General features: G+C 40.7%; 1 protein-coding gene across 2 annotated transcripts; it reads left to right on the top strand.

The window, feature by feature from the left end:
• Positions 1–778: 778 nt before the first annotated feature.
• rbm5 (RNA binding motif protein 5) lies at positions 779–10,134 on the top strand. Of its 2 annotated transcripts, XM_079578202.1 has the most exons (25): positions 779–888; positions 1,151–1,196; positions 1,432–1,603; positions 1,680–1,832; positions 1,920–1,989; positions 2,331–2,404; positions 2,935–3,018; positions 3,267–3,327; positions 3,616–3,675; positions 3,755–3,915; positions 3,989–4,086; positions 4,180–4,267; positions 4,348–4,410; positions 4,510–4,576; positions 4,660–4,760; positions 4,851–4,983; positions 5,081–5,172; positions 5,242–5,415; positions 5,491–5,631; positions 7,084–7,155; positions 7,236–7,415; positions 7,485–7,559; positions 7,630–7,733; positions 7,807–7,936; positions 9,868–10,134. In XM_079578202.1, the coding sequence occupies exons 2-25, from the start codon at positions 1,180–1,182 to the stop codon at positions 9,991–9,993; spliced, it is 2,496 nt and encodes an 831-aa protein (XP_079434328.1). In that variant the 5' UTR covers positions 779–888; positions 1,151–1,179; the 3' UTR covers positions 9,994–10,134. The 2 variants fall into 2 exon arrangements, with proteins under 2 accessions (XP_079434328.1, XP_079434327.1); XM_079578201.1 differs by lacking the exons at positions 779–888; positions 1,151–1,196; positions 1,432–1,603 and having other exon boundaries at positions 1,698–1,832; positions 4,663–4,760; positions 9,868–10,133.
• Positions 10,135–10,841: the final 707 nt, after the last annotated feature.

The following is a 10,841-nucleotide window of genomic DNA, read 5'->3' on the forward strand; positions in this document are numbered from 1 at the left end:
ATGTTTGTGTGCCAAGGTTAACAAGTTGTTGTGTAGTCCCCACTCCTTGTACATTGAATTGGTTTATGTTGTAAGGATTTACATATGACAAAGTATACAATTATTATTTAACACTATTTTTGAGAAAACATAGCCAAAAAATTTGGCCTTTGCATACAAAGGTATGTGGTATTAACTAGATGTCTGTGTTTTTGTAGTTGCATTGTCATGACATAGACTGTATAGAAAGTAAATGCACAAATCAAAGACCAAGGACTATAGCAAGGGATCTTTCTACCACATTCACCTTTTGCATTTGCAAAACTTATTTAGTATTGAATGGATGATGTCACTTATATATTTTTGTTGTAACAATGTAATGACACAGGATATATAATCGGCTAAGTAAATGGACAAATCAAAAACCTTGGATCTCTGCTTTATCTTTGCTTAGATAATAACACATGATCTATATAAATAACTCTCACATTTACCCACAGATAGAACAAATCTTTCAAAAGTTCACAGAGCTGATAAAATGGTGGAATGAAGAGTTTCACCCAATGTATGGTTTTTCAGGCAGTTTTGCCCATAGACTGTATTTTGCCACCCATAGACAGACATCATGTGACCACCACGTTGCCACTATTATTGCGTTGATTAATCTATTCTACGCTTTAATTTAGATCATATTCTTGCTTATACACAGTGCGTTTCGGTGGCATCCAACCCCAGGACGCACTGATCATGTCGAGCTCACCCTGGTTCTCCGACCTGGCGGGGTAAAATCTGGGTGAAAGGATTTCCTGTGGCATTTTACTGCACTGTTGCATCTTGGGACAAAGAAGCAAGTCGTCGAATGTCCATTCTGAAGAAGAATTGTATTTACCAGTCGTTGCTAATTTAAAGGTACAAACATTGTAGGCATACAGTTGTGAGCTGTTGTTTTGCGTTGGGCAGCGTTTCTACATTCAAGCTGGTGTTTGTGTGCTAATGCTAGCTTAGCCTACGTCGCTCCGGACATTTTCTCTAACGCTAGTGTTCGATTCTCCGCCTCTGCGTTAGCTACAGTTTGTGACGCGGGACATTATTTTTGTTGCGTAATGAATGCTTTGCAGAAAAAAGTGCCATGAAATTAACATAATGTGACTATTTTTGGTTGTTCCTTCAGCTTCTGTATTTGGGTGAAACTGGAGAGAAATGGGAGCCGATAAAAGGTGAGAAGCCTTTGGCCATTATGCTATTGCTAATGTTGGAGGACGTGGTTTACGTTTGCAGTGTTCGTTCACATCTTCGAGCAGAATATGTCATTAATGTGTTTTGCTTTTGAGGCTACTGTCAAATGCCTATTGCATAATAGTTAACATTTTGAAATTAGAATCATAATCAGAATAATTTGTATTTAATGCGATGGTTTTGTATACGTCATTTTTATTTGTAAATGTACCAAAGGATTGGTCGGACTGAGCGCAGCGGTCGATACGGTTCGGAGCAGTCTCGAGATGATTCCGATTGGCGCGACAGACGAGACCGGGATCCGGAGAGGGATGGCCGACGCTGGGCTGACGACAGACGAAGTGATCGCTATGAAGGGGAGCGCCGGGGTGCCAGAGATAGTCCTGAGGTGATTACACCTTAGTAAAGGTGCGTGCGTGTAGATGGACAGCTCTCTTATTGCATGCGACTGCTTGTCTTTTCAGCCACGGAAACGTCGTAATAGTGATAGGTCAGAAGATGGTTATCATTCTGATGGGGACTATGCTGATCAGGACTACAGACGAGAGCCTGGAGATGACAAGAAAAGCAAAACGATCATGCTGTGGGGTCTCTCCCCTCATATCACGGAAGAAGATGTAAGTATATATTTTATTTTTAAATGTATTTTTTTTTTTTCTGATATGTTGACAACACTGAAATATTTCCATATATTTTTCCTCTAGATACGTATGGCTCTTGACCAGCTGGAGGGTCCCCAGCCTGTGGATGTCCGGTTAATGAAGAAAAAGACAGGTGAGAACCGTACAGGACCCAATGGGTGAGGACCCATCTCCCCTTTATCTGTGACCATAGGCCCAAGTTGCTTCCATTCATATCCTGTCTCGCATAGCACTTCGATTTGAACCATTATTAAAGCGCTTTCTTTACTTGGAAGATAAATTTTGTACCATTCAAAGGTAAGTACAGTTGAGGGGGAAAAAGAAGGCACTACTCAAGACACAACTCAAATGAGTCTGACCAAGTGTTAACCACACAAGGCCTGGGTTGGGAAGCAGTTTGTGGAACAGTTTGAATTTATACCCATGGACCTCTAACTAACACACCTCCCGTCTATATTTGAATGCTGTCTCTAGGTATAAGCCGTGGTTTCGCCTTCGTGGACTTTTATCACTTGCAAGATGCTACCCGATGGATGGAGACCAATCAGGTTGCTTCACAATCGCCAAGTTTAGTTATGTCCTTGGGGATCTAGAAAAACCCAAATGGCTTCCAATGCCTTAAAGTGTTATTAATCCTGTTTCTAATACAGAAATGTTCTGTATTGAAATGGACATATTTGGTGGACAATAGCCAAAGCAAGTTTAAATCATGTAAAGCTGCACATTTTAGTTCTCACTTTAAGCTTAGTGGTTTGCTTTTTATGTTGCATTATTATTATTTCTGTTCTAGTGAGATATTTATTTGTTTCACATTCCTTTTGGAAAGTCTATCCTGGGTTTACAACTTAACTAAAGCAGTCACATTGTACACTTTGCTCCAGCTCATTCTGGTGCACTCGGGTCCCAAACACCTTTTAAAAGCTCCATACATTATGCAAACATGAACAACATGTGCCTGTCTTATCACAAAGGCTGTCTGTTGGGGTTCCTGTCCCCATTCCTTCCCTTCCACTGCCTGCTCAATGAATAGTAAACCAATTTAAAGACCATTTGATTGATACCCTTTCCATTTTCACAGAATCTACTAATCATCCAAGGGAAAAATGTCGACATGCACTTCAGTAACCCCAGGAACAAGTATGAAGACTGGCTTTGTAACACTGTAAGTTACCAACCTGCATTTCTGCATCACTTGCATGTTTTAAAAAATATACATGGAAACACATGTTACATGCATACACAACCAGAACTGTTAGGCTCACAAGTTTGTAGCCGTTTCTGCTGTTCGTGCATTATATTAGCATTGGTAAAGGTTAAGTTGTGTCGAGGGTAAGTATGGTTTGCGTCTTCTGAGGCAGCACTGAGGTTTAGAAGGTGAATAATAAAAATGATTTGAACGGTTACTTGCAGTGTGGCCTGTACAATTTCCGGAGGAGGCTGAAGTGCTTCAGGTGTGGAGCAGCCAAAGCTGGTAAGTCGTCAAGGCCACTGACTGCTGCTGTTTGAGCAGCCCTGAAGAAGCAAAGTGCACCAGATACATGTAACTTAAATTTCAAAGTATTTCACTGTGCAGTAGAACTGTCCTTGTGCTAAAACAGGAAAGATAAAACATGGTATGAGAGTAATGCATCACCTGTAGATTATAAAGTGGGCTGGGATGAACACAGTAGATGCAGAATGAACTCAAGATGGACATGATTAAAGGGCGACGATTTTTGCATTGCTGTATTCTCACATTAAATGTGTATTGTCTTGACAGATGGTGAAAATAGTTCTGGTTCTGCTGAAAATCCACCACTGGGCGATTTTTATGGAGACAGTAAGGAGAACATGCTTTGTATGTGCATTTTTATATCAAGTGATCTGAAATTCTGATACAGCATCTTGTTTTCATATAGCCCTCATCTTGAGAAATATTGCTCCACTCACATCTGTTGAAGCCATAATTTCAGCTGTTGCACCTTATGCAAATCTCTCTGCAAACAACATTCGCCTCATCAAGGACAAGCAGACAGGCCAGAACCGAGGATTTGCCTTTGTGCAGCTGTCTTCACCCCTTGTACGTTTTTAACCCATGACCTGGTTTACATTATATCATTGGGCTTTATCTGACCTACTCTTCCCTCTTGCAGGAAGCTTCTCAGCTCTTGACAATATTACAGGGTTTGCAACCTCCTCTAAAACTTGATGGCAAAACACTAGGCGTTGATTATGCAAAAAGTGCGAGAAAGTGAGTGACAATTTCAGCGTGTTCGCATTATAATGCAAAGAGTTGCTGTTGATAAATCAATTAAATAATGTTTTTTTCTGCGTGTAAACTAAGAGACCTTTTGCTACCTGATGGAAATCGTGTCAGTGCCTTCTCTGTTGCCAGTACAGCAATTGCTGCAGCCCAGTGGTCGTCAAGCCAGGTAATTGAATTTGCATTGTTTCCAAATCAACCGGCAATTCAATATTGTGCATTTTTGTCATGGTGATCAATGTCTTTTAGCCACAACAAAATTCAGATGGCATGTCGGAATATAGCTACCTGCAAGAAGGCTATGTACCTCAAGTAAGTGAGAAATTGGTGTCACCATAGTAATGTTAACCTCAAAGAGCTTTGATGGAATCTTCTAAAAGTGAATATTGATCCTTTTTATTTATTGTGTAGAATTATCAAGCTTTTTACAATCAAGCTGCTGGGTCAAGTACATCTCAAGGAAATGGGATTTTAGGAGGTAATATTCCACTACGGTACTGTGAGCACTTAACCAAAAAACAAACTTATTACTGCCTAATTCACCAATTGAATTTCTTTTAGCAGCCCCGGGAGTAAATATGGCTCCTACTGCAGCTGGTGTGGTCATTTCACAAAGTGCTCAAGTGTATCAGCCTCACATAATTGCTCAACCTGCTGTTCAGGTAACCCAGGCAACTTCATTGTATTTGATGAGTTTTGGACATCACGTTCTCTTACTACATTCATTCCTGGCTGTGCCTCTTGCTCAACAGTTTGACCCAAAACATCCAGCGGGACACCTCACTGGTGTTGAAGGCATGTCTCTGCCTGTCACTGTTGTCCCAGGATCTGCAGCAGCCAATGCTATGCTGATGGGGACGTCACAGATGGCTGATCCAAATACTGGTAGGGACCGAGTCAAAACATGCAGGAGTGTAGAGTATGCTACATAGGGTGTATATCTGCTTCATTCTCTAAAATACTGAAAATGTTTTTGATACAGTTGTTCCAGATACATCCACTTATCAGTATGATGAGTCATCTGGCTACTTTTATGACCCACAAACAGGCCTTTACTACGATCCCAATACTCAAGTAAGAACTGCACATAAATGTTACAGCACTGAGGATCCACAATGTAGTTATTTGTACTTTTGCTTTCAGTATTACTACAACTCTCAGACACAGCAGTATTTATACTGGGACAATGATAAACAGACCTATGTCCCAGCTGACTCTAATGCTGAACAAAACGCAAGTGGATCTGCAGCAGCTAACAAGGAACATAAAGAAGGCAAAGACAAGAAGGAAAAACCAAAAAGCAAGACAGCTCAGCAGGTGGGTACTCTATTGTTTGACCTAAACGGCCATTTTGATTATGTTTACAAGGAATGTTTCATCGGTTACATTCAGATTGCAAAGGATATGGAACGCTGGGCCAAAAGTCTGAACAAACAGAAGGAGAATTTCAGGAGCAGTTTTCAGCCGATCAGTCAAGAAGAGAGGAAGGAGGCAGCTGCTGCTGATGCTGGCTTCATAATGTTTGAAAAGAAGGTATGCCTCCTTCAAGTAAGCTGTCACGGCTTCACCACCACACACACGTCAGGGCCCAGAACTAAAACTGATCTGCCTAGATTTTTCTTTAAGGTTTAAGGTGCACAGGACATAATTTAGGTCTATCACTTGATAAATGCCTGAAAGTATTAAAAACTGAAATTATTGTAATTTGTACTTACTTTTTTGTATGTTACGTTTAACTATTGGACAGTGATATTTTCATTTTAACACGAGACACAGTGGTAAAAACATTAATTTTCATGCAATAGTCAATATTGAACGTTTTAGCTTGTTCTCTCCATAAAGCTGCCCTCAGCCATACTCCTGGAATTGTTTCTCAGCAGTAGGAGGAGTGAACCCTGCTTTTATTTCCCGCAACTCTTGAACCCCTCATACACTTCCCAGTGTGTGCTTTATTTAAGACTACTCCCTGTAGATATTGGTTTATTAAACAAACAACATGGACACATCATGAGGATATCGGCTGAATCAGAGCAAGTCGCTCAGATGTTTCTCAGTTCACGATCTTTTGTAAACTTCTGTCATAATGCTAAACTCTGACTGTGTTAGCCGCTAACTGTTGATGCGTTTACTGCTTCAAACATTTGTGATCCCTGCACGTGTTGGTGTTGACATGGTGCGAGGGCAGGTGAGGGGTGTGTTGGTGAAAGGCGAAGGCGCGGCGGTCTTCTCTGAAATAGAGAGCCAACTTTGTTCCACAGAAGCAAAGGTGGCGTATCTAGCCATGCAGTGTGGGAGTGCAACCATTCCCGGGCTGGCAAAATGGAATAGCTGAGGGTGGCTTTAACATTATAGTTTTAAGGCCAAAGTAAAGACTCGCCCTCAAAGATGTTTGTGTCTTATTGCAGTCCAAGACAAAACGCAAAGTAATCCAAATAATTGCCCTTTCTTTTGTGGAAGATGCCAACCTCGAAACCCTGTGGGGGATCTTCACATACGTTACAACACTTTAGAGCAGGGATGGGCAATTGATTATTACAAGGGGCCGCACCAACAACTTTAACTTAATTCTGCTCAACTTTCTCCCATTGCAAAATGTTCAAAATTATATCTGGAACTCACTTGATGGTAATTGTAAATAAGATTACCTGGGTCACTGCTCCTTTTCACTCAAACTGCATTGACTTGAGAGTTGTTTTGTATATATTTTAGTATTACTTGAATAAAAAAGAAAATAATATGAAAAAGAAACGAAAGAAAGAGCCATTTGTGCCGAGCCTACTCTGGCAGGGGATGGTTATATGCCTCTGAAATACCGCTTTGCCATTTGGTGTGGAAAATGTTGGGGAAAAAACTATAAATTATAGGAAAAGAGTCGAGAGCATTACGGTAGTCGCGCCCATGAAATTCTTAGGACACATGTGACCATATTAGTTGATACTCTGGAGTCCTGCATCTATAAGAAAACATTATTTATTTCTTTTCTAGCAAGCAGGAGCCCTGGACAGACTCATGCCAGATGAAGAAGAGGCCCCTACTACTTCGGCTAGCAGCAACAAAGTCTGTTTTCGTTGTGCTGTACTTTAGTTTGAGCTCTGGGAAAAGCTGCGTGTTACATTATCATCCTGTGGTTCATGCAGGGCTTAGTGGCAGCCTACAGCGGAGACAGTGACCCTGATGAAGCAGGAGCAGATCTGGAAGCAGCAGATGGACAGGACAAACTTACCGATTGGAAAAAACTAGCCTGCTTGCTGTGTAGAAGACAGTTCCCAAACAAAGAGAGCTTAATACGACATCAACAGCTCTCCGATCTTCACAAGGTAACCACATCGCACACTTTTCCAAATATGTTTTACGTTTTGTCCATTTTACATTGTTATTGTTTGTAGAAAAACTTGGAAGTACTTCAGAGATCCAAAATGACTGAAGCTGAGCTGGAAGAATTGGAGAGGAAAGAGTCTGAGGTCTGTCTTTTGAACATTGCCTAGTTTTTATGTGAGAAACTCTGGTAATACAGTTTATCTTTTATTGCAGATGAAATACAGAGACCGGGCAGCTGAGAGAAGAGAAAAATATGGTATTCCTGAACCTCCAGCACCCAAAAAGAAGAAATTCAACCAACCACCCACGGCGGCCATGTAAATAGCTTCTGTTGCTTTTAATTTGATGTTAATATAGTTGATAAGTTAATTGTTTCTTCTTTCTTGGCAGTAACTATGAGCAGCCCACAAAGGATGGCCTCACCAGTGATAACATTGGAAACAAAATGCTGCAGGCGATGGGCTGGAAGGAAGGCAAAGGGCTGGGAAGAAACCAGCAGGGAATTACAGCACCAATCGAGGTAATATGGCAAACCCTACCATGTTAGACATGGAATTGTTATTAAAATGGACATATCATGCAGAGTCTTAAAAACATTAATTTGAGTACCCCAGCCTTAGTTTAGGCTAAAAAGGTGACTCTGAGAGACACGCATAATAATGAGTGTGCTCCTAGTATTTGTCTTTTTACAGGCACTAAACATAATGCAATAGACCTGAATGGAAGCAGATCCAACTGAAACAATATCTGCTGCTGTTTTGTGAAAATGCTGCAATTATAATGTAATGTTGTAATGTAAAATGCCTATTCAGTCTACAATTCCCACCATTACCATCTAATTTAACATTAAAAATCCAAACCTTCTTGAATGTTTATAAAAAAAGATCTAATAGACGCCAACTGGTGAAACTACTGTAATGTATAATGATACACATGAAATGTATCATTGTAAAAATATAATAATACAAAAACATCAGCTTGGTATCGGTCAGCATGAAGTGTCAAAATATCGGATCGTGAGATCCTTAGATATGATACAGCAAAATATGCTTTATTAAACCCGAAGGAAATTCAGTTGCATAAAAACAGCAAAAACGTATATAGACGGTGCAAAGAATGAATATAAGTTCTGTTCAGCTGTCATTCCTCCCACTTAGCTTCTCCCCCACAAGGATTTAATATACCGCAAGAAAGATTTCCTGAGTATCTGTGGCGCAGGAGAGCGAAAGCAGCCTGTCGCTGAAGGAGCTCCTCTGTCTCATCACCAGCTCATGTAGGGGGCGGTCGCTGTTGTCCATCAGAGAGAAGTTTCTCCATGACTGACACTGCAGAGTCCTGATCCAGTCTGTCTCTGCCTGATGTTACTTCCCCAGCACACAACACCATAAATAAGAGCACTAGCAACTTTTTATCCAAACGGAAGGTTACTTATTAAATTAGCTATAATATCGTTTTGTTTTTTTTACACAACGCACGTCGTATTGACACCTGGCTTCACTGAGAACTGGAGAAGGTAGTTCTATGTCTCAGCAGGAGACTGCGAGGATGAACGATCACGTCACAGCACTATCCAAGCACTGATTAGTTCATCACAATCACATTATCCCTTATTGCTACTTAGTCAAATAACCGCCTGTAAATCATTTTCAATCACATACTTTAACTTCCCGTCCTGGAAGCGCCACCTTAATGTGGTGGAGGGTTTGAGCACCCGAATGATCCTGGGAGCTCTGTTGTCAGGGGCTTCATGCCCCTGGTAGGGTCTCCCATGGCAAACAGGTCCTAGGTGACGGGTCAGACAAAGAGCGGTTCAGAAGCCCCTTATGAGAGACCAACAGGTCCAATTAGAACCTTGAGGCCTCTGGACCCACCACCTGTAGGAGGAGCAATAAGGAATTAAGGCAATAATGTGATTTGGGCAGCTCCAACAGCTGGACCCGGAAACGGAAAAGTGGGGATGGATGGATGGATGGATGGATACTTTAACTTTAGAAAGCTCCAGAGTTGCCTTAAGAAAAAGAAAACCGCTTTCTTCCTCTGTATGCTCTCAACGCTTATCCCATATAAGGAACACAGTGCCCTTGGCTGGACGCAGGTGTGTACTGCACTTTCAGTATTCGATAAAGGTTCTTGAGTCATTGTAGTGGAAGTGTGTCCTACACAGTACAGAAGATGACTCAAGAACTCTCCTGTATAAGAGCTGACATAGACTGTTGCGTATTCCACCTGTATTTCATTGTTACTATTTCATTCGTTTTAATTATAAATGTAAAATATTGACACATCTATAACAGCTTGTTATTAAGCCCTATGTATGCATGATATATCCACTTTAAACAAGAAATAAATGGAACAGTTTAAAAAGAAAATCTGGACAGTAAATGACAAAAGCACCAGCTAAATATGTGTTTGATTGTTAAAAATGAATATGTATTTTTGTCTTTATTTCAGGCTCAGTTAAGAACCAAAGGAACTGGTCTTGGCGTCAAGGGTTCAAACTACACGCTCTCTCCTTCAGACACGTACAAAGATGCTGTCCGCAAAGCCATGTTCGCCCGATTCACTGAACTGGAATAGCATTTGGGATTTTTGTTTGTTTTTTTGCTGCAAACTATGTTGCCCTTTTACCTTAACATTTACAACTGTGTTTAGAAACATGGGCATTGTTGTGTAATTTATAATTTATCATCTGTAAATGTTGGTTATTGATGTGTTTTGCTTTGTTGTACAGTTTATGAATCATGTTTGTACAGAAAATAAAAGATATAGAATTCCAGTTGTTGTACTCTAGTGGTTCTCAAACACAGTCCAAGATGTCCACTGGAGCTTATAAAAAAGTCATGTTTTTACTTCGAATTAACCAAAATTAAAACGCTTCAAACTTCTTTGGGCATTTAATTATTTTTGTTTCAGTTCTCTTCTGGTCAACTCCGGGTAACCTCAAATGTTTGCTTAATCTAAGTTATAGGCGATTTCATATTAGTAGATGCATTCGTGGAGGGGCTGTTGTATTCAGAATGTGAACTATTGTACTTTTTCCTCCCTGGAAGTGATTCCTGTGGCGCCATTTCTTTTGATATTTCAATCTCTTGGAAAATGTTCTGCGCCTCCTCCCTGTTCCGAAAATATGTTTAAGATGTGAGGCCTGTCTCCTGTCGACAGAGGTGGACTCTCCACTGCTTCATTCTCCAACCGTATTATCATTTCAGAAGAGACTAGGGGATCATAGTGGACGCACGCTGCGTTTGGGCTCGCGTTTGGGTGTTGCGTAATCAACACCTTTAATGATAAAACATAATACTCACCTGGTCTCAAGTTCATGTGTTTGTGGACTCATGAGTTAATTACATGGAAGGTAAATGTTCCTAGAGTTGAGGAAGAAGAGGGCCGGGATAACCATGTGTTGCACTTTTAAGGGCATCATT

This window comes from Gobius niger (assembly GCF_951799975.1).
Source record: "Gobius niger genome assembly, chromosome: 20".
Taxonomy (NCBI): domain Eukaryota; kingdom Metazoa; phylum Chordata; class Actinopteri; order Gobiiformes; family Gobiidae; genus Gobius; species Gobius niger.

What these genes read in the sequence shown, in the direction of transcription:
- rbm5 (XM_079578202.1), top strand. An exon ending in GGGCGATTTTTATGGAGACA is followed by an intron (nt 3,676 to 3,754) that starts GTAAGGAGAACA and finishes GTTTTCATATAG; the next exon opens with CCCTCATCTTGAGAAATATT. An exon ending in CAACCACCCACGGCGGCCAT is followed by an intron (nt 7,734 to 7,806) that starts GTAAATAGCTTC and finishes CTTTCTTGGCAG; the next exon opens with TAACTATGAGCAGCCCACAA.